The sequence below is a fragment of the Silurus aristotelis genome (genome assembly GCF_946808225.1).
Source record: "Silurus aristotelis genome assembly, chromosome: 1".
Taxonomy (NCBI): domain Eukaryota; kingdom Metazoa; phylum Chordata; class Actinopteri; order Siluriformes; family Siluridae; genus Silurus; species Silurus aristotelis.
Genome location: NC_139574.1, coordinates 17,343,310 through 17,367,116, shown reverse-complemented (window position 1 = coordinate 17,367,116; position 23,807 = coordinate 17,343,310). Strand labels below are relative to the sequence as shown.

Genomic DNA, 23,807 nt, shown 5'->3' with positions numbered 1-23,807 from the left:
TGTCACTGTTTACCATCTGCTACTGAAATTTAAAGAAAATCCCAGTGCTTTGCTCTGAAATATGTAAGCAAATAAAAGATGGTATATAATATGTATAATGTAATCTTAAGAATTATTCAGATAGAGGTAGCCTCATTGTGTACTTTTTCTGACTAGTGAGTAATACTGTGCCTCAACCTAGATTGTTACCCAAATAAAATCATTAGGTTTAACCATGGCCACCCCACTGTAAAAAGTGTGGCTATGCCATCGTAATATACTTCTAAGAACTGGCACCAATCTATTTACATTTATTCCTTAAATCCAGTTTAGAATATTTCCTCATGTCCAGACTGATGGATGAAATCAGACAGTTGCAATATTGTACTGATAAATTAAAGCGTCCTTTTTTTTTTTTTTTTTTTTTAAACCGATGGGACTTTGGTTGATCTTCAACATTGTCTCATGATAAAAGATATTGACTTTATTGCTCTTCTGGATCTTGAAGGTGAAAATAAAATCATCATATTACTTAATTACTCCCATGTTTGTGTTAGGCAACTGTATAGTTACTTATTTAAAACTCTAACTAGGTTTGCTTCTTTTTCCTTTGTAGAATCTACATGTTCATCAGCTTACACGGTTTCTTGAATGCAGTCTGGGCAACAAATAGATTCTGTTCAGCTGTTTTGTGTGGATTATTGAGCAATATACTGTACCTGCTGGTGTGAATAAGGCTTTACTTTATCACCTTAGCGCTTGTGTTTTCCCCTGACTGAGCTCTCGGTGGAAAAAGCACTCTGTAGCTGCACCTAGTGGTCAAAATCATTTCTAATCCTAAAATACATGTACACACTTTTTAATTTATTATAAAACATAATGTATTTTTATGAAATGATCAGCCATTACAACACTTTTGATTGTTTTTCAATCTGTAAAGTTAGGGATTAAAAGGACTGGAGCACAAACACTCCACTTGTTGCTGAACCAAACGAGAATTCTACACTTACACGAAAACACATGTTTGACTATTATTTGGAGACAACAAGAGCAAAACAGAGTTGTTGTTTACCCCAGTGCATGTACTGAGGCACACACAAATGAAAAGAGTCACATAGATGTGGATGATTGCAACCTGCCTTTTTCCATTCTGGTTTACTTTTTAATAGATCTTATATTTAACTTGTACAGGCATACTTCTATAATGTGTTATCAATTAAGGAGCTCCACTGCAGCCAAATATGGATCTGAATCCTATATGTAATGAGAATAAAAAAAGTCACGTGATATAATTTCAGTTTCAAGAATGAGGTGGCAGTGATGTAGGATCAACTGTAGTACCTTTTAAAAAGCATTATAGCATGGGAAAGTGCTAAGTGTAATAGACAGACCTGATGAATCAACTGTGTTGAATCAAATCAATTATTTCGAATCCAAACTTGAAAATTACATATAAAACAAACCCCTACACCAATTCTAGCCATTTCCACTATAGTGTTTGTGTTTTGCCATTCTGTAACATGGTCAAATGACCTTGGCTTTCATTTTAGACATAAGCTGTGACTAACCTTAGTTGAATTTTGTGAAAGTTTTTATTCAGTGATTAGAACCTTTTCAATAGATTCTGATTTTAAATAATCTTTTAAGCCAATTAATAATAATCACTTATTCAGTTGTAGCTTTATGACATTACAAACAGCATGTGGTTATAAACCTTAAACTTTCCGTATACAGCTACAAATAACTCGTATAATAAAAATGATAGAAAAATCAAGCATTAATCAAGACTATTTTACCTAGCAAACTATAGAGTAATGTAAGATTTTAAATAATTGTATAAATAGTCAATTGAAAAGGAAACACATGTAGATTACAGTATGTAGATTACAAAAGAAAAGAAAGACACACTCACGAACACGCCACTTCTTTCCCGCCCCCACCTCCCGCTTCAGAGCTTTGGCAGCTTCACATCTGACTTGAGGAGTGACAATCCACTGTCAACAACCATCCCTGAACTACATCGTGCTGCCCCACATGGCTGCACCACGTCGAGCATGCTTCACATTTGTTACACCCAGAAAAATACTGTCTAACAACTAAGGTTCTGTCTAAGCCCACTGGACTCTCACACACACTGCATACCCCCCTTTTTTTTTACCATCTATCTATGGCCAGAAACCTCCGAAGTGAAGCGAGAACAGCATATTTTAAACCTGAGTCGATGAGAGCACAGAGCTTGCAATATGTTTTTCATGATCCTTGTGAATAGGCAATGAGAGAAGAGAAGATTCTTGCACCTCTAGCTGGAACTAGGGTCGGTATACATAGTCACACACTCGGGCAGCTTCACTTGGAGACACCGAATGTGGACGGGTTCAGACAAGGGGAACAGGACATCCTTGTGCTAGCGATTATCCAGTGCTTCTCCATCGTGTTCTATTAAGTTTAAACAAGCATGGGGGAACACACACACACACACACACACACACACCGTTCAGATGCTGAGCCGGTCCAAGGGCCTGACTGTGCTGTCCTGTGCATTGTATCTGCATGAGGCTGAGATAATGGCATCTGTCGCTGCTACTTTAGTCACAGCCGCTCGTGCATTGCCCATTAGCTTACTGCTGGCTGGCTGCCCTGGCTTGACATGCTCTGATGCCCTCCCACAAAAATACAGGAGACTGCTGCCACTCTCTCCCTCCCCCCTTTCCTCATGCTTTTTCTCACTTTCTAACCCTTCTGTTTATCCCCTGTTCTTCCTTCCGTCCTTCCTTCCTTGTCTTGCCTTTTGTCTTCCTGCTGTCACACATACAGGGTGGCTTCTGTTCTGTAACCCTGGCCGAGAAGTGAAGCATTAAAAGTGTTTAAAATAGGACTGAATCATGGCCACTGCTACACCTGGTTATGGCAGTTTTCCGAGTGTCAGTATGATAGGCAGAATTATTTTCCAGAATTTGATAGAATATAAAAAGGAATAAAATCTGGGTATTGATGTGGAGAAACACAAGACCTGAAAAAAAGCTTATCATCCTATATATACACACACAACAGAGAGTAAAGTACACTCACGGTCCACTTTATTAGCACGTTCATGCATCTTTTTTTATCTTCACGATTTTCTTTGTAAAAACTACTGAGTGTGAAAATCCTATGAAATTTGCACCCATAACCAACAACCATGTCATACATGAATAAGTCACTGACATCTTTCCAATTATATTTTTGTGAATATTATCTGCAGCAGATACCTGCATATGCAGGATTTTGTGTTTTTGCCACATGATTAGTTGATTGCATAATTTCATAGAGAATATATATATATATAAATAATAGGTATTATATATAAATATGAATATATAGGTATTCTGGAGTAGCCTGTGAAGAATGAAATGAAATGTTCTGTGAGACCAAAATCTCACAGCTTTAAAAAAGGAAGCTTAAGCTGAATGTAAGAGCTGCAAAATTTCTTAAAAAATAAATAAATAAATAAATACAAATTAAAAATTATAATAAATAGATAAAAAATAATTACTCCCAGGATCTTATTTATAACACTAGTAAAATAGTTTTGTTCAAAGTGTTTTGTATTTAAATAAAACATTATATAATAAAATATAAATAAATATATAATTAAAAAATAAATAAATAAATAAATAAATAAATAAATAAATAAATAAATAAATAAATAAATAAATAAATAAATAAAGTGAACAGGCTGTGGATGTTTTCACTTATTAGCCATTGGTCATTAGTGTCTGCCAGTGGAGGGGATGGGAAGTGTGACATCAGTTTTGATAAAGCAAAGCAATTTCAAGGGCTGCTATTCAGCCAAATTACAGTTGTACATCATGCTGCTCCCCCCCTCCAATCCGTACAACTGTGTGATGTTAACATTTCATTTGCATGTCTGCTAACACACACTGGGTCCATACAGATCCTTGGGCTAAACAGTCGTTCACCAAGAACCAACTCAGAGCACTGGCTCCATCTAGTGAGTACAAAGTGAACTTCAGCTGTACTGAGTCGTGATGCATAATAGCATTATTTCCCAAAATCTGCAGCTATTTAATCCATAGCTGCAGCAAGCGGTCTTTTATTTGTAGTTTTCATATTTAATAACGCATGAAAAGCATCACATTACCTTTATTCACTAAGTTTCTGTTTACAGTTGGGAAAAGTATGAAAATGTGCAATACAGTACTATTTAAATAAAATGTGTTAAATGTGTTCAAAATGTGTTAAAACATCACTCAAGAGCATCAATTTAAAAATCCTGAAACAGCAAAAAAGCTCCACAACACAGATAAATGGCTTAATTCTAATTATGGTAATTACTGATTTTTTTGCAAGATAAGCCCTTATACTTAAAAAAGAAAAAAACATTTATATACATTAAATAATGCAGTAATCTAAATAGAATACTCACCACATCTACTCACAACTCATAAAATGGTGTTGAAAAACAATCCAGTCTCGGAGATTAGCCGGATATGGAACAGTGTGACTTCAACAGCAGCAAATCTTCTCATGTTCATACAGAATTTTACATCAAGATCAAGCACATGTTATTGGTCTTCCAGTATCAGACGGAAGAAAGGGAACATAAATTATGAGATCTGCTCTGGATTGGACATTAATTCTAGGCTTGCACCTGGGAAATAAACTTTAGTTACTAAATAAACTGTGGACATGGAAGCTCACTCTTCTACAATAGCTACCAATTGAGGTGGCTTATGCTGCTTAATCAGCAAGTCTTAGTTTAGAATAAAATTCATTTATTTGTCATAATTATTATAAGTTTAGCTTTAATAAAAAAAAAAATGTAAAAAAAAATAAAGAAAATGAAAGAAAAAAAAAAAAACATTATTGCGACCTTTACTAATTTTAGACTTTTTTTTTTTTTTTTTTTTTTTAAATAAAGCAATTAAATTTTATTTCCTACCTAAACTGAAAATGTAATCGTTTTTTAATTGTGGTTATAATTTTATTGAATACTATTGCTACCACTACAACTGATATTAATAATCATAAATAAATAAGAAATTCTTCATTTGTTCATGAATGGTTACATTTGGTTCGGCTGCTTTTTATTTGTTATTTTTTTATTTGAAAGTTATATTTCTATGATCTAGTCGTCAGAAAGCTCAGAGCTGCACGGGAGCCAATGCAGAGTCTGATAAATACATGTCAAGGCATATACTGTGTAACTTTGCAAACTGAGAGCAACTCAACCCCCAAACAGCACGAAAAAAAGAACTGTTCATAAAAATGAGCTATAAATCATCCAGTACTCCGAGACATGCCGACATATATAAACACTTCATATAGCTAACTCCATGCCATTTGATTTAAATTGGTTTATTTCCATGCTTTAGTAAGAAAATTAGTCATTCGAAGGTAAACAATACTGCAGGCAGGCGAGACAATGTGCAGTGAAACAGCATGCTACTTGAGGGCAGCAGGAAGCCATTTAGAGGATCTATTGCTGAATATTTACCAGAAATTAGTAGCTTAATGAAGTGGATAAAAATTCTGTCACTGTTTCATTGCGCCTAAATTGTGTGGAAGTGGATTTTAACTGCCGTGCCGACTTTTCATAATGACTCGTGACAATAGCTGCGAGGCTTATTGGCTTCTCCAGCATCTTACGTTCCAAATGGCTCACATTAAAATATGCAAACTATTCTGTTACACAATGCGGTATACACGTGTGCTAATTCATAGCCTGTTAATGTTATTAGCTGGAGAATGTTGCATTTAAGAGGATTTTCTCCTGCCAAGGTTTGAAAGCAGTGTTCGAACATATTTCTCAGACTTAGACATATTTCTCAGATTAAATCTGTAGTTGTACCACACACAAAAAAAAATAAAAAGGATTATGAATTCCGCTTTCTTATTTGTCAGAGATCTCCAATATCCATGAGCAGCACAGTGGCATTTGATCACCAGCATTTCTGAATCACCAGATTGAAGAAAATCCAAGTTCTTCAGAGAACCTACTGTAATCACCTCATAGGTCTCCCTATGCAACCCCCCTAATGCACACACTGACTCTTACACAGCTCATCCTGATCTGCATATTAGGTCAGATAATCCCAGAAATTAGTTTTTTTCCCACCCTCAGGCGAAACCAGTCTGTCAGGGGAACATTTAATTCTACTTCACTTCACACACAAAAAGTGGAGGGAAAAAAAAAGTGGAAAAAAGAAATCCGCACATGCACCACTCTCTCTAATCTAAAATCCGTTTTTAAAGATCTTACATCAGAAAACTAGGATCATTTTTACAAAGAATAAAAAAAAAAAAAAGCAATTAAATATTTGCTGTTTAATAGAAACAATGCATAACAGTGCACATGTTCATTACATTTATTTACTCAAATATTTCCCCATTAATATTAAACATCTGATTTCAATTCAATTCAAAAAGCGTTTGAATTCTACACCACACCACATACTAGTACTCAGTTCGTGTTTTCGTGAAGCTCTTCTTGGTGTCTGGATTATATTTATTGCGGGTTTCTCAAATGTTAAATGTTAAATCCTGGGACCTCCTTCATACTAATCTTTCTATTGAGCAGTTATCAGAGTTTTATTATGAGAGAATTTTTCTCAGAAGTCCAAGTTAATATTTATAACCTAATTGTTTTTGGTTTAAAGCTACTGAAATCGAGAAACTTGTCATACATGGTTAACAATGAGAAGCTTTTAATAAATGGTGGGTGGTGATTTCCACTGCTGCAACTAAATAAAATAAATACAGAAATAAATAATCACTGACTACCAGCGTTTTCTTCATGGCCCCTATAATCAATCTTCTGTCTAAAATATAAAGATTAAACAGCATAGTTGAATTTCTTCCAAAATTTCTACACGATCATTAATATTATCTAAACCACAACAAAAAAAAAAAAAAAAGAGTGTTGCTGTGAATCTGACTAGGCAACACTAACTCTAAAGGTAATGACATGACTTTCTTAAAGAGCCTTAGTATTGCGAGATGCAAGCGGTCTGTCCGGAATCTGTGCGAGATCTTCCGATATGAAAAGGTAGCTAGAGCACACGAACAGGCATGACTTCAGTGCATGTTTTATTTCTTGTGAATGGTAACATTTTTAGCAGAACATAAGCCAGATATAATCTCATATGCAATCTGAAAAGCAAGAAGGTCTAGAGAAATTCTCTAGTAAGGTTAGAATGAGAGATTTGGTTGTTCCTTCTTTGATTTCGTTTATATTGGGGTAGCGCACGTCCCCCTTACAACTCAGCTAAAACGGTTACATGGAGTCAGCAGACATGCCTGGAATGAGCGTGACAGAATAATCGGCTACAACGTGGAACCGTGTGATTTAATTCTCTTATGCCAAATACTGGTAATTCTTTTAAAAGTAAGAGTGAAAGTGAATAAGTCAGTGATAGAAGACACTGGCACCAAACAACCGGAATGTAGTTCATTCAAATATTCATTCTGATTGAAACCACCGCCGAGTGAGGAGATGTGCCGTGTCTCTTGAGACCGAGCAATTAAACAAAAGTGAGTGCGATCACAGTGTCCTACCGCTAAACTGTACAATTATTTCCCTGTTTTTGTAACATTGAGTGAGAGATGAGGGCTGCACAGCTAAACCAAATAACAATAATGACAATAAAGATCATAGCGTTGCAACTCGTTTCAACACAAAAGACGGTGATTCCACTTTGATTAGAATACAGCTGGCTATTAGAAGTTCATGGAGAGCAGTATGCATTTTATGGGTGCTCTGTGAAAGTTCAATCACTGTTCTCCAACAAAGCATCAGAGTTTCACCGAAGACAATCGCAACAGTTTATTTAATTAATTAATTATTACTTTTAAAAAAATACAATTATTGTTTTGTTACAACTGTGCAGCCCTGTGTGTGAGGTCACCACATCTGTGAGCCTCAACAGGCAGGAAAGGAACGCACATACATAAATACACACGCACGCACCTCCTTCGTCACCAGAAAAACAGGCTACAATGCACTTATCCCTTTTCACGCTCCCTGGAAAACCTTTAGAAAATAATCAACAGCGTAGGAAATAGGATTAAGTAAATGTTGTAAGCAGGTTCTTGCATCAGGCAAGTCTCCATAAGCATTGCTGTGTACATACAGCCAGCTAGGGCTCTCCAAATCAGTGCCCAATAGCAAGTACCGTCACGTTTTCTGCCACTGAATTAAATTGGATGCTTTGTAGAATCGGCTCATGAGGCCAGGAGTAGAACAGTACAGGGGGTTCATTCAGCTTCTGTTGCTCAGGTAGCGGTCAGTGTGTGAAGGCTTTGTGCAAAGAGGGTCCACACTGCATTCCTCTCGGCTTGCATTTCATGTCATTTCAGGTCTAGTATTAATAAATTTGAACCAGTTTGTTAATGCCACTTCATAACACAAAAAGAACGTCTCTCTGTGCATCTTCCCTTCTGTCCTATTGCTTACCCCGTTATGCTGCAAGCGTCCACCCCGCTGCTCTGTGTTTTCTTTCAGAGGCTTTAGAGTCCTTTGCTCTGCGTGTAAGGCATTTGGGAGCAGGCAGAATGGTTGGCATGGCAGTGTGCCTCCCATTTATTGTCTATTTGTCTTTTTCCACTGACTCCCTCTTCCTCTCTATTCTTTTCCTCCTTACATCTATGCATTCTCTACACGGTGCTCCTGGGGGTGCCATTCAGTGCCACCGTCTTCATCAAGCAGGGCGTTCCAGCTGCCTGGGCTCCCATCCTCGGTGTGGACAGACCAACCTCAAACACTTCATGAATCGCTTTCCGGAAACAGTGGAAATTGTAGTCTATTAAGCCTAGAATGCAACGAGAAGAAAAATACACGTTATACTATGCGCCACAATTATTTACACAACACTACCCGTTTGTTTGGAGTCAATATCTCAAGCAAAAGACCAGCAAAATTTATGATTCATTTATAAACTGGAGTATTGGTGATTTTAGCCAAAGTCTCTGGCTTTATGATTATAAAATAAATGTGGCCATTGTCATTGATTACAATTAATTAAATTATAGCTCTTACTATAAATAGATAACGTATAGAATGATCAAATGCAGGGGAAAAGGAGTGCAAATCTAAAGGAGCACTTCACTGCAGAGTAAACATTTTCCTGCATTTAATTCACTTCAACGAATGCGGAGTGCTGGAAGTGTGAAAACTACAAAGGACTGTGATCTTCCAGGACCGGAGTCTAACACTATCATGTAAAGTATTAAAAATATATATATATTTAATGCCACTGGAAAACCTTAATTAAAGTGGTAAATGAGGGGCAGAAAAAGACATTAACCTTTGCGCTCGAAACTCTCTTCTCTAAGAATGCAGACGAGCGCAAGAAACTTTGTGACTTCTTTCAGGTAGAGGACAGTGGTGTTATTGAGTTTAATGATCGCCATTGACTCCTTGTCATATGCACTGCCACTGCCATCTTCCTTTAATCTGTACAGATAAATCAAAGACTTGTAAGACACCACTATGTCCAGATATAAAAATATAGTATTCAAGTTAAACGCGAAACGTGGATCGATGACCCTACGTGCACTACATGCATATATTTAAACCAAGTGTATAAATGATGCTTTTGTGAATTAAACTTACCCATAAATGCACGACACGTCAATGACCACGTCGATCATGTCACAGCACAGCTCGTAGGACTGCATGTCCACTGGTGAACTGTCTGTGGCTATGTAGATCTTACTAACCACGTCAAACAGGAAAGCCTTTTCAATCCCTGAATTCTGGAAAAGCAGAAAAGGTGTAGAGGGAGAGCGAGACAGAATGTCAAATGAGGCTCAGTGCAGCATTTTCTAATTCAAGTTTTATTTGCGAGAAAAAATAAAAATTAAAAAATTAAAAAGCTTATAAAGAACAACAATACCGTACATACAGAAATAAAAATGTTGAGAAGGTTCTCCAGGGTGGGCAGCTGGGGGATGAGCTTCTGAACCACTTTACTGAACGCCTCAAATATAGAGTGGTCATAGATACTTGTCAAGTAGAAGCTGGCCAAAAATAAAGAAATAAAAACATGAATATAGTTTTATAAAAGATATATAAATAAGATAAGTTATGTTTGTAAACATCCAACACTTTTAAAGTGGCATCCTACTGCATTTCAAGTTATCCTTTACAATGACTGTGACTTTTACTATTTACTAACGTTATTGTTTTAGGCCACACAGTTTAAAAAATAAAAAGGCATGTTCCAGCGTACAACCCCATGAAAACTAATACAAAGATGGCTAGGTGAAGTAAAAAAAGTTTGATCATAGCTAATGCAGCTAGGCTATGAACTCATTCAACTCATACAGCCAGAAAAATGTACACATAAAGCAGAAGACACTTCATGACTTGCAGTGCTGCGTAAACGTTTCAGCCACTACAAATACCGGCAAATAATAAATGGCAAGCAGATCAATTATCTATTATTTTTATTATTTATTTATTTATTTATTTATTCTATTATTATTATTATTATTATTCAGAATTATATAATTAATTTAGAATTAATCCAAGATAAGAAAACATTTAAAAATATTAAATAAAAAGAAAATAGTTTAAAAATATTACTTAATAATAATGACTGTAGGAAATAGAAAAGTAAAAGCTGAAATAATATGAAAGTAAAAACACTGTTGTAAATATTTCAACAAATAGCATTTGACAAATAAGTTCAAAGTAATGCTAAAATACAAAACTGAATTTTAAAACAGGTAATTGGGGTGACCTGCTGATTATCAGGGGGATTACAGAGTCTAAGCAGCTCTACCGAAATCCCACTTTGAGAGCGCGCGCACACACACACACACACACACACACACACACACACACACACACACACACACACACACACACACACACACACACACACACACACACACACACACACACACACACACACACACACTTTGAAGTAGACATAACACATTAGGCGAGAGCCTATGGGGAATGTGGCACTGTTGATCAGAGTGTTCTACTCCTTCCCTTAAGGCCAAAAACAAGCCATGAGCACATATTCTCATGTCCTTGTCACTTTTTTGTTGCTGACTTATGCTCGGTGATGCCCGAGCCAAAGAAGTTCTTTGTTACCTTTATGTAAGTTTAGCATATGATATTTGCTAAACCAACTAATCCATTACATTGTTTAACATACCAAATAGTTTTTTTTTCTTAAATCATATTACAAGTAGAACTGCAAAGCATTATTGGAATTTTGCTATTGGTTTACGTAAACTTTGTACTGTGCATCTCTGGAAAAACATCTTTTATTTTTTACCACAGTGCAAACCTATGACCCAATGAAAGTAGCAAATTCTATTGCAATACACTATTTATGCAATAGCGGCACTGTTTAGCATGCATTAAATTTTTTATAAACTTAATATTGCAAAAGCCAGCATCACATAGGGCAACTGGAAACTGGGGAGAAGGTGATGAAAAAGCAACAGTAATGCTTTTTGTGAAGACACTTGATTTGCTTAGGATTTTACAATTCGCAGAAAGACAAATGCGCTGCATTCAAGCCAGGAAAACACAACAAAAAAAAAAGCTTACCTAAGATGCAGTTTCTCCAAGCTGGCATCAGCCAGGTCATCATTAGCCCTCTGGTGGATATCCCTCTGTGTCTCAATTTTGTGGTCGTCGGATAGGCCGTCAACTTTATGGATGAACACTTCAAAGTTGATTTCAGGGTTGACGCGATAGGCTCGGGATACCGTTAAGTGGAGTCTGCCAAGAGCCTCCATGTAGTCATCCTATAAGAGAGAAAACAGATATAAAGCAAGAGCGCTTCCCTGAAACGTACGGTTTATTTGATTCACAAGAACACAAAATGTGGTCAGAGCTGGGTGACAATAAAGCATATGATGCATGTATGCATTTTTCTAGTTTGGCATTCTAAAAGATGGAATTGGAAGCATAAGCAAAAAAAAAGAAAAAAAAAAAAGAATGATGTGTGTATATCGCTTCACATTTTTATAGGAACGTAACCTCTTTGGGCTTTCCGTAATCATGGCCATTTTACGATTTGATGGATCACCCTGGTCCTCTGATCGCCCGTCACAATTTTGTATGTAAGGAAGAAAACAAGCAGGACCATGCTTTTATATAAAACTAATTCAAGCTGGGAAGGTGTGATACATTTACACCCTCAAGTGGAATATTATTTTTCCTCATATCACAGCGATTTGCCAACAATTACGTTTTTTATATTTATTAACGAGTGGCTCGTTGTGGTTTTTATTTAACGCTACCGAACACGTCAGTTATGCATACAATATAACCACTGTAGAAGGTCACCATTAGAAGGGAAATATATTTCTTTGTTAAACACCACCACATTTTTCTAATTTATTTATTAACCTGGTATTTATGTGGGGCATCTAGCAGATAAAAGACCTGTGAATGAGCTTGTACCGTTTATAGAAAAATAAAAATATATAACGTTTTAGGTTGTGTAATAGCCAATATTACAGTCAGAGCTGCACTGTGATCGAACACTAATGCACACCTTTTGATTGAATAATGTAACTCCGCTGTTGTAGAAATAGTACACCTATAAAAACTAGTAAAGCTTCATTATTACACATTATTATTCTACATACACATTACAAATTTACTTAGATATGAATTATTACAGGAAAAGGAAATATGTATAAAGATCTTAATATATTTAGATCACATATTTAAATATCAGATTTTTTTTATAGCCAACACTAATGTTTATGTTAAGGACAATAAATTCCATTACCGAGACAGACAGTCCTGCTTTAGGTAACGCAGTGAACTACGCCAATTAGGGCTGTAATGATTACTCAAATAATTACATTACAAAAAAAAAATTCAATTCAAATGCAATTCAAATGCACTGCTACTTCCTGCTACTCTGCTTTTTTTATTATTTAGTTTCACTTGCTTTACAAACACAGAAGACTCTGCAGATTAAAAAAAAAATCAATAAAAGAAATGTGGAGAAAACAGCAAAGAGAAGATTCAGGTCAAAGAAAACGACAAAAAGTTTCCAATATTTGGGATAATTTCAAACCAAAACAAAGAAAACATCATACAGTGCGATTATCGTTTTTTTAAGTAGTCTGAAATTGATATATACAGTGCATTGAAAAAGTCATTCTGCGGGTGCTGGTGATAAATACACCGATTTAGCACGTGGAATATATATTGCGTGAAGAAAACCACATCATGATACTGTGCGAGATTTAATTAAATAAAGGCACGAGTGAGAATAATTATGAGTTTCATTAAACAAATATTTTCCCATAACCTACTCTACACGGCCACTCCAGCGGGAATTTTTTTAAACACACTGTATTTGCATTTGTATTTTGATGTAATATGGCAGTTAAATGCACTAAATGGGTTTAGTTCAGTTTTTTATAGCGTTTTATTTTTATCTCATTTTTTCAGATATTCTTTTATGCAATTTCAGCAATAAAGATAAAAAATGTTTTAAAAGAAAAACTAATTATTAGTTCATTTTAAGAGACCTGTCTTACCCGTCTCTCTTATTTAGTATTGCTTTTTAATAAAAAAAATAAATAAATAAAAAAAATAAAAAAAACATACTTCTAACCCGATTCATCGATGGAATAATCGTTAGAATACTCGATTACTAAAATAATCGATAGCAGCAGCTCTAACGCCAATGTTACAGGGTTATAGGGCACAAACACTAAGTGCTTTTCAATTATTTTCTTGTATTTTGAGAATTTTTTCTTAGATACACTACATGAATAGGTGGATTTTCTATAGTATAAGAAAAGTATTATGTCTCTGTGGGTGCGACTAATGATTGTTGTTAACACATTAAAAATAAATAAATAAATAAAAATACGTGTATTTAATTATTAAATAAGACTCACAATGATGAAAGTTTAGGTTTAACCATAATGGTAGAACGAGAGCTTGCTTATGAAACGGGATTAACTGAAAAAGAAAGCAACGATTTCCTTTGATATTCAATCAACGATTGATCAAAGATTGATATTTAAATCAACATCTTTAACAACACAAAGTCTGGTCAAGTTAAAGTGAAAAAATCTTATCTATAAACATCATTGTATGAAAGGCAGTAATAAGCTAACCTATTCCTAATAACCAATTTGTGGGAATTCTCTAGGGCCGATACAGCAGGAATGACTTGAGAGTAACATTTGGCTTAAAATATTTTTAAAGACAAACTGCAAAGCCACTCAGGATCAAATCACACAGATCGGTAGCACGTTTTAAAATTAGATTTAAGAAATAAATAATTGTGTCAATGTATTGAAGCCTTACAATTAACCATCTTATAATATTTTAGCTTTTCTTTATAAGCAGTTAGTCAGCAAACAAGTGGTAGAATCTTATTTAACATTTACCAACACAAAACAACAATCACGTTAGTTTTAAGATACCTGTTCAATTGAGCACTGCATCTGAACCAGAGAATCTTTTAATATTACATGAGTAACACATTACGTGAGATCATCTCAAAGTTTCCTCAGTGTACGTATAGTTAACATGTAGTTCTCTCATAAGATCAAAAACACAATGCGTGAATCATGCATTAATTACATGGGCTTGTGTGTAAACCACATACAGCACCTAGTAATTAATCAGATGATGTTCTCGAGCTTGACTTGAGTCATCAAATATATGTTGCAAAACATCATGCTCAAAGGAAGAAAATGGCACAGAGGCTATGTCACATGTTCCAGCTTCATATATCAAAGCTTAATATTCCCAGGCTTTATATAGAGTGTGAATTTCTGACTAAATAAGCACCAGTTAAGACTCAACAAACCAGATCAGGTTTAATGACGGATTTGTTTTGTTAGGAAGTTGTTCGTTCGTAGCTCTACGGTTTAAACAACTGTAATGTTGTATAAGGTGTAGTTTTCTACATCAGAGGTCTTTAAACGTATCAACGAGAGGCGGTTTTGCCTACTACAGGTTTTTCACTTCTACCAAGCAGGAGCCACACCTGATACTTCCATTAGGTTCGCATTGGTCTCCAATCAACTAAACAAAAATGTTAGAATGTGAACATTTCATATTTGTGATTTTTCTTTTTATTTACTCTCACCAACACCTATGTGTTTTGAACATTATTATGGTAGTAAGGGACTAAGTCCCTAAGGCAAAGCCACTTTTCCTCTATGCAGGCAACAGTGTTTTGCCTACAGACGACACTGATCTGAACCGACTCTAACCCTAACCCTCTGCATGATTTCCACACCTTGCGGCAGTGCTCAAAGTTCATTTAAATTCAACTTTGAACTAGTTCACCGTCTTTCAAATGCAATAAGCATTTCACATGGCATAGTGTTTTCTCCATTCTGCTGCTTTTATGCATGTCCTATTGACTTGCCATTACAAGCTCTGGTAACTTAGACTGAGCATTATGTCATATTTTGATGCACAAAACGTTCAGCAAGCAAGATGAAAGAAAATTAAGAAATTGACTATCACCTAGGGAGCAAAGTGTGCATGTTTAAAGTGCATTGATGCACTTTACCTGTGCATCAATGACAAATATCAATGCGCCAGTTCCTCTGAAGATCATCTCATAATCAAAGGTCGGGTCAAAAAAGTCGACTTGACCAGGAAAGTCCCAGATCTGAAAGTTGACAAAAGAGCTGCTGGAGATATCATCCTTGTAGATTTTATTCGTGCTCTCCAGAAACAGGGTCTCGTTGGGGGACATCTTGTGAAACACGACCTGAGGAGAAGAACATCGTTATTGGAAGTAAAGGGTACTGGGCAGAACGATGATGTGCATTGCTAACAGAAACTGGGAATTAAATTTTTACTAGTGCATTGGGTTTTGACACTAAATAATTCAAGGGTCACAGTCATTAACACAATGACTAGGTGTCCATTTAAAAGCAGGGAGCATTGATAAGTTCGGTGGAGGGCTGAGTTCTGGACTTTCCACAGGAGACCCAAATTTGTGATTTAGACATGTATTTTTTTTTTTATCTACTAAGATTATATAGAATTTCAAGTGGTCTATTTATTTAGAATAACAATATTTATATTTGTAGGAGAATGCTGAGCATGGAGCCACCAGGAAGGAGGAAAAGAGGAAGGCAAAGGAGGAGGTTTATGGATGTGGTGAAAGAAGACATGCAAGGTAGTTGGTGTGAAAAAGGCAGATGTACAGAACAGAGGGGTATGGAGACTGATAATCCGCTGTAGCGACCCCTAATGGGAGAAGCCGAAAAAAGAATCATAAAATCAATATTAATCATGTCAGAATATTCGAATACTGCTTATTGAAAATGTGAATATTAGAATATTGATTGTTTCTTTTTTATGTATCAGATAGTCTTACTTGTTAATAATTTCTTTAGAAAGTAATACCACTAATAGGGTTAGTGACACATTCAGGACGTCAAATGTAGAAACAACTAACCTAACACAGACATAATATCAATACGGGTTTAGTTCTTCATTGTGGTATGGTAAACTACTTTATACGTTTTATATAATGACACGCGAATGCTGAACTGAATTTCAGATCATCGCTGGCTGTCGAGCTAAACAGTACCTTTGCTAACTCTGCAAGTCTACAGTGTTTGGCCGAATCCCAAATCCCTGTTCACAGCCTACACATGCACACTACATCGCGCGTTTATAATAGCGTGTAGAGCCAGCGTAGTGGACTACAGATACAACAGATGAGCATTTGGGACAGAACCTCTGTACGAACACCTCCAGCTGTGGCGGTAGGAGTTAGCCTTGAGGAATAGCCCGGACCAGGCTTATTTTTACGCGTACCTTCTGAATGGAGGACTTCCCGCTCCTTCGCAAGCCCATCAGCAGTATCCTCGGCTTGCTGTCCGAGGGTGCTGGACTGTCCTCCATGTCTGCCTCTTCTTCTCCATAGCCGAAATCTTTGGGGAACGAGTCAGCAACCCCGTAGCTATCCGCCAGCGCTTCGTACTGAATCGACATCTTGACCCAAACGACGCTTTCTTCCCCGAAAAATCCCCCACCCCTTTACTCTACACTCGTGTGCTTTAACACACGCCTGTCGTACATCTAGCACACATACGGTACAGCATGAACACTTAGAAAATGCCTCCCGGTCTATTAATAGAGAACAAAGTCGTTTAGATCCCCTCGTCTTCCCCAATGTTTCTCTGTGGCGAAAGCATTACTTTAGACCCGCCCCTCCTGCTTGCTTATTGGACAATCGGGTGAGCAAGTGCGCTGTCATTTGCTGAGGCCGCTGTCCGTTTTCAAATGAGGCCAAAGATGCGGGGAGAACCGCTAGAGTCATGTGCCTGACAGTCACCTGACTGCTCTGGCGTGCACGCGGAAATGCTGCGGTTCACAAGCCTACGTTGTGTTTTTCAGTTTCCGGATGGGAATAGTTTAGACATGTAACTGAAAGACGTTCTGATGAGGCATAAACGTGTCTAAAAATGTTTAGTTGTTCAGTTAAATATATGCATGTTACCTAAACACTATATTTCAAGAATTTGAACAACTTTAAACACTTGCAGCTTTATGTGATTACACCCTGTGCATTTTTCCTTCTTTACTCTAGAGCACAGGTTCCCACCCTGCTGTTGGAGAACCCGCTGTCCTGCACGATTTCCTTGTTTTCAAGAAGCTAGCACCCATAAGAACTGCTTCCACTTGCTCTAACACACACACACACCTCTCAGGTCAGACAGGCCTGTTAATAAGAATATTAGCGTATTATCGAAATCAGCTGTGATAAGAGCAGGTACTCTAGTGCCAGGTTGGGGATCTCTGCTCTAGAGTTGTGCATGCTTCCAAAAAAATCACCAGAAAAAGATAGTGAGTAGAATTGAGCTAATTAGCACCTGAATGTACTCCACTCTTAACTAGAAATTCACAATTACATAGAATTGTTCACAGTTACAATATATTTTCAGGCCTGTTAAATGTCCTGTGCTGATTTATTACTTTATGCATGAAACATATAGTCATAAGGTAAAGAATCTCCACAGACCAAATGGACAGCTCTGTGATCCCTTCAAATAATAATAATAATAATAATAATAATAATAATAATAATAATAAAAGTTATAGTGTACAATATATATATATATATATATATATATATATATATATATATATATATATATATATATATATATATATATATATATATATATATATCTTTTTTTTATAATTTCTTATATATTATATTATTTTTTATATTATTTTTATATATAAATGTTATATATATATATATATATATTTTTTTTTTTTTTTATATATATAAATAAAAAATTACATATAAAAAACCCAATAAAAATAATAATAAAATAATATAAGAAATATTTTTTTTTTCTTCCTTAAAAAAAAAAAAAAAAAATATATATATATATATATATATATATATATATATATATATATATATATATATATATATATATATATATATATATATATGATTCGCTTATCTGTACTTTACTGAAGTGTATATATATTTGTGAATATGAAGATTAGACATATTAGAGATATTGCAAAGTCAAATATCTCATTTTAATTAATGAGTGGATAAAAACTTAAGTGGTCAATCACGCAGCAAATACTTGTGAACTTTTCTCTAGTGAAAGTTTGAAGGGTGTACTCTTACTGATGTAATATGTTTATGTGTAATAAAAAAAAAATATAGAAGTTTTTATTCTTTCTGTGCAGCCCAGTACCAGTCTAGTGTCTGGTAATGTTTTGTTTTTTTTATGTGATAAAATGTGACTACTGTTGATGAGTGAACTCATAATGTGTGGATTTTCTTACACAGTGCAATCCAGCTCTCAGTTCAGATTGGCAGAAGATGTGGATACATTTTAACAGCAAAGCTTACTGCTCTTTATGTGTGTATAATTTCTATGTGATGGTTGTTAAGCACTGGAAGGAGTCTCCAGTTTTGGACCCTTCTTGCTAAAGCCGAAACCTTAAGTTCAACAGTGTGGAAGTACTTTAAACATCTAAATAAAACTATAAGGAGTAAAACATACATGCTTTTTGACATGTAATTAAGTAAGAATACAATTATTTATTGTCAATATTACTCAAGAATAATATGCATACACTAAAATAAATACTTAAATATACCAAATAATTAATTACTGAAGTATTTCAATCATTGTAGTATAACTAAATATTTACATTTTGTACATAGAGCACATGGTATTAAAACTACTGGCCAGCTTGTAACACTCAATGACTATAGTGACTCAATGACCTGAGGTTAACCCTGGTGTTTTGGTGAATTTAAACAAACATCTGAATTTGCACTTTTGACAGGAAAGGCAAACATAAGCTTCTGTTAAACATGCAGGACAAAGGCTAGTTGATGACAGAGGCTAGTAATTTACTGTGGTAACTGAGGATTGCATGAATTTTTAAATATCAGCTAAAAATACCTTGTTTTTATATATATTTATTGTGTGTGTTATAAAGTTATAGAGAGAGAGCACTGAAGACTCTGCAGTCTTTTGTCCATAAGAGTCATTCCCATTTAATGTTATATAACATAAAAAACATTTTTGGTTACATTTGTAAATAAATAAATAATTTGGAACATTTAAACGATAATAGGCTGTAATTAGGACACAAAAATATCAGCATATTGTTGTGTTGTCAGTTGTTGACTTGACTCTATGCCCCTTTCTATGTTTTACTAATGCCCCACAATGGGACCATTTTTCATACTCAATCTAACTTTCTCCTTACTTTTGTGTGTCCTGATGTGTGACAGCTCAACTGTTGTTTTTTTCTATAGAAAATGACCACATTTAGATAATCACATACAAACCAAAAGCCATACAAATCAAATTTTTATGCGTTTAATGAAATTATTTTGCTGGTGAAAGGTCAGAGTTTACATAAAATAAAATAAAATAAAATAAAAACAGTTATTGGGATATGGGTAAATCCTCACACAGGATATCAGTTAGTATGGACTTATCATAGCAAACACGTAGGCCACAAGCACCTGCAGTCCAATATTAGTGATGTCCCAGTTTCCAATGATGAAAGCTCCGGATAGCACCCCAGCTGTAGCGCTTATGGTGCCAGCCCATGACGAGCACCGAAGTGCTACAGCTGCAGCTCCCCCCATAGAGACCCCGGCTGTGCCTAGTGCTCCCAGCAAGGCACCTGTCACACCACCAATCCCCAGAGCTACTGATGAGGCTTCAACTATAGAGAGAAAGGCTACTGTTAAAACAGCTGCTCCCACTATAACTTTATCCAACACCTTCTGATCCACTGAACCACCAACCGTGGCACCTAAAGCAATCTGGAACATTTTGGATACAAAAAACCCTGATGCTATGGCTTCTACTGATGATTTGTGCTCCATCCTGGCAGAAATGTTCTCTCTACTAAGCACCTGTCCAGCCTTCTGCATTCTTACAGACATCTCCAGTACTTCCTGTCCTGCATGCACAGTGAGCACAGCAATGGCGAATGTAGCAAACATTCCCACACAGGCTGTGAACATCCAGAAGTTTAAATGCATTGACCTCATTAACAGGAAAGCCATGCAGAGGACTAGGGTTATTAGGACAACAAAAACAAATCTGTAGTCTCCAAATCCAAAGATCCCAAAGCCAGCAGTAACAGCAGCACTCACTGTCATTGGAAAGCCAGAGAAAGTCAAAAACTCTACATATTTAACTACAATGCTGGTCAGATGCTCCCAAAACCTCCTTTGCTCCTTTGTCAGCTCTCTTGCTTTATTTTGATGTTGCCTCATTTCCACTCTTTTCCATCCTTGGGTCCCCCAAGGAACTCTAGAATTATGCACATTCTCTCCATCAAAGCTTTTTTCTGTTTCAAGTATTATCAGCATCTGTTCAATCTCCACAGTGACTTTCTCTAACTGTCCAGCATCTAAAAAGTCTAGTCTATTGTAAAATTGCTCTTCAGCCTGAGTGGCAAGGACACTACAGCACTTCCCTTCTCTGACTGCCAAATGTAAAACAATGTGAATAAATGCTTTAAACACAATTAGTATCCCCAGAGCCCAAAGTAGCGCCACAACCCCAGACCTCATAATATACTCTTCTATAATAACCCCAAGTGCTGCTCCAAAAGATGTTGTGCCAAGGGATGCAGCTAGCCCAGTGGCAATCAACACAAATCCACTTGGAGATTTATTTTTCTTGAACTTTATGATCAGCAAAGTAACTAAAGCAGCCACAGTAACTCCTGCTGCAGATGTGGTCATTGTTGTGGATAATGCAGTCGCTCCGAGCAAAGTCCCCAAACCCAGTGGCCCTATAGTCCTCACTCCATCCATAACTGGTTTTAGTAGTGATCCTGAGATAATCTCAGTCATGGCCTGGTGTACCGGAGTCACTGTGGCACCTAATGCACATCCTCCCACTGCTCCCAGCACAAAGCAAACAGCTCCTTCCCATAATGCACTCCTGAGATCTGGTAACAAAAGAGACCATGGTGTCAGATGGGATAGTATTTAAAATTTTATACAAATAACTATACACTGTGATTCAGTGTAAGCATTATATGTATTAAATATATACACAAATCTTCCCTAAGCAAGGATAAGAATATTGTGATTTATGAACAAATTATTAGCAGTAAGTCATGTTACTTTAGCAAAGCCAAATTACCAATATTATTGTATTTTTGTTTCACCCCCAGTGTTCCCTAGAAAGGCTCAGAATCCGCTGTGACCAGGATGAAGCAATTACTGAATTAATTAAAAGTAATTCATTTACCACATTAATTAGTTTTATTTGTTAGGAACAAATTGTGACTAATATTTGGTGATTTATTAAGAGCTTTAAAAAAATGCCTAATTCCTTCTATAAAATCACCTTGTTGCCACTAGCAACACTAGCTTTGCCAGCAAGGTTTCTCCAGTCAACCTTCACAGCAACACTGACTAACTTGTTAAACCACTTGTTGCATCTTAAATAAATATATATGCAAATTTATATTTCATTCATGTGAAAATAAAAGTACAAGCTCTTTGTTTTCTATCGTCTTAGAATATAGTAAATACAACTTCAGATGATCAACACATGACATAACAATGTATCATTATTTGTTTTTTTTACAAAAGTCAAACCAAAATCAAGAACCATTTTTGAAAAACAAAGTACACCTTATGATTCAATAGTTTGTAGAAACAGCACTAAAAGCAATAACTTGAAAAGTTCATTTTTGTCTTTGACATCAAAACAAGCCCAAATCATCTCCCCTCCACCACCATGCTTGGTAGTTTGTATGAGAAGTTTGTGCTGATATGCTGGGCCAAATGCGGAGATGTGCTATGTTCTTTAAAGATAGAAAAGGATTTCTTCTGGAAGCACTTCCAAACAAACCATACTTGTTCACTTTTTTCTAATTGTACTATAATGAACTTTCACATTTTACATGCTAACTGAAGCCTGTAGAGCATTAGATGTGAAGATTAGAAGTCTGAGCCTGGGGGGATATCCACTTCCGGGAAACTTGGCAACTGCTGTGAAAGTTTTTTTCTTTGTGAATAATGTTCCTCACTGTAGAATGATGAACATTGAAATATTTGGAAATGGCCTTATAACCTTTCCCAGATTGATTGATGGACAGCAACAATTGATTTAACAATTGCTTTTCTAAAATCATTGTTGATGTCTTTCCTCCATGGCATTGTGTTAACACACCTGAATGCTCCACACCCACATTTTATATATAGTAGTTGAGGGAATAAAAGTAATTCATTTAATCCTATCTTTGCACAAAGAGTCACATTTTGTTTCAAATGTACACAAACCCGTATGGGGTAAATGTTTTTAGCAAAATTTGACCATCCTGTTTAACTTGTCAGCATGCACTTGATGTTATATTTGCTCACACATATGCAAGCAGTGGTTACAGAATTACTGTGGAATAGAAAACAGGTGTAAGGTTACCATTATTTAGACTGTGCAGGGTGTGAATCACACCAGGCTAAGTGTGTGTTAGGAAAAACATTTTGGAAAAGGCCTCTTGTTTCTTCAGGATTATCAATGTTGAGCAGTGTTTACGGTAAATTCTCGATAGGTGAACTTCGTCATCAAGTAATATGGTTACAGATTTCCACCCAAAGCTAGTGCACTGAGGTGAGGTCAATTAAAAGTGATCAGATTATCGAAAAATAAATAAATAAAAACAAAAAACAGAAAATGAATAATATTGACTTTTCTTGTTGTGCAGACCAAGAACAAATTAAGAAATAAGCAATGAAGAGTGAAGCATGTATTAAACAGAACAATAATCCACAGCGAAAATAGAAGTGTCATCTCAGATGTTTCTTCAGTCACCATTAAAATTTGCAGAATAAAAGAACTCCCTTAATTGGTACGCACTGACACGTATAAAAATGAAGGCCCACACGTATTTCCAGACCCATCTGAAGTTACCATTTAAAATTAATCACATATTTTCCATCACTTTGACCTTATTGCTATAAGAAAGAAGAAAACATTCCAATTCTATAAACAAAAATCATAATAAATAATAATGTCATATAATAATATTGAAATCTTACTCTTCCAAGATGGTGCCATTGTAGTTCAGGAAATCACACTGAAGGTTCCAATGATTCTCTCCGACTGTAAAGACTCACTCATTAGAGCCCTGCTCAAGCTGAGACAGCAGCCTCCTTTGTGACGCATGACTGAAGGTTTACACCTCGACACGCTAATGTACACACCTGCTACCTGTATTTCTGACCCAATATTTTAATTTTACACATTATTATGTAAAATTGACCCTGTCCTGGTCACTCTATATAAATATTGCATCATCACTAGAAGTTTAGTCTCAA

The 23,807-nt window shown here is 35.9% G+C and overlaps 1 protein-coding gene and 1 long non-coding RNA gene across 2 annotated transcripts; both read right to left on the bottom strand.

Moving 5' to 3' along the window:
- Nucleotides 1-6,288: 6,288 nt before the first annotated feature.
- Nucleotides 6,289-17,750, bottom strand: rragca (Ras-related GTP binding Ca). Its single transcript, XM_083547963.1, has 7 exons — nucleotides 16,778-17,750; nucleotides 15,513-15,716; nucleotides 11,552-11,751; nucleotides 9,885-9,999; nucleotides 9,593-9,735; nucleotides 9,285-9,433; nucleotides 6,289-8,789 (listed from the first exon to the last, which is right to left on the bottom strand). Exons 1-7 carry the CDS (start codon nucleotides 16,952-16,954, stop codon nucleotides 8,635-8,637), a joined length of 1,143 nt encoding a protein of 380 aa, XP_083404089.1. The 5' UTR covers nucleotides 16,955-17,750; the 3' UTR covers nucleotides 6,289-8,634.
- Nucleotides 17,751-19,408: 1,658 nt separating this feature from the next.
- LOC310735915 lies at nucleotides 19,409-23,666 on the bottom strand. The gene is made up of 2 exons (XR_014536404.1): nucleotides 23,529-23,666; nucleotides 19,409-21,427 (listed from the first exon to the last, which is right to left on the bottom strand). It is a non-coding gene; the product is annotated as an uncharacterized lncRNA (long non-coding RNA).
- Between the last annotated feature and the right edge of the window lie 141 nt (nucleotides 23,667-23,807).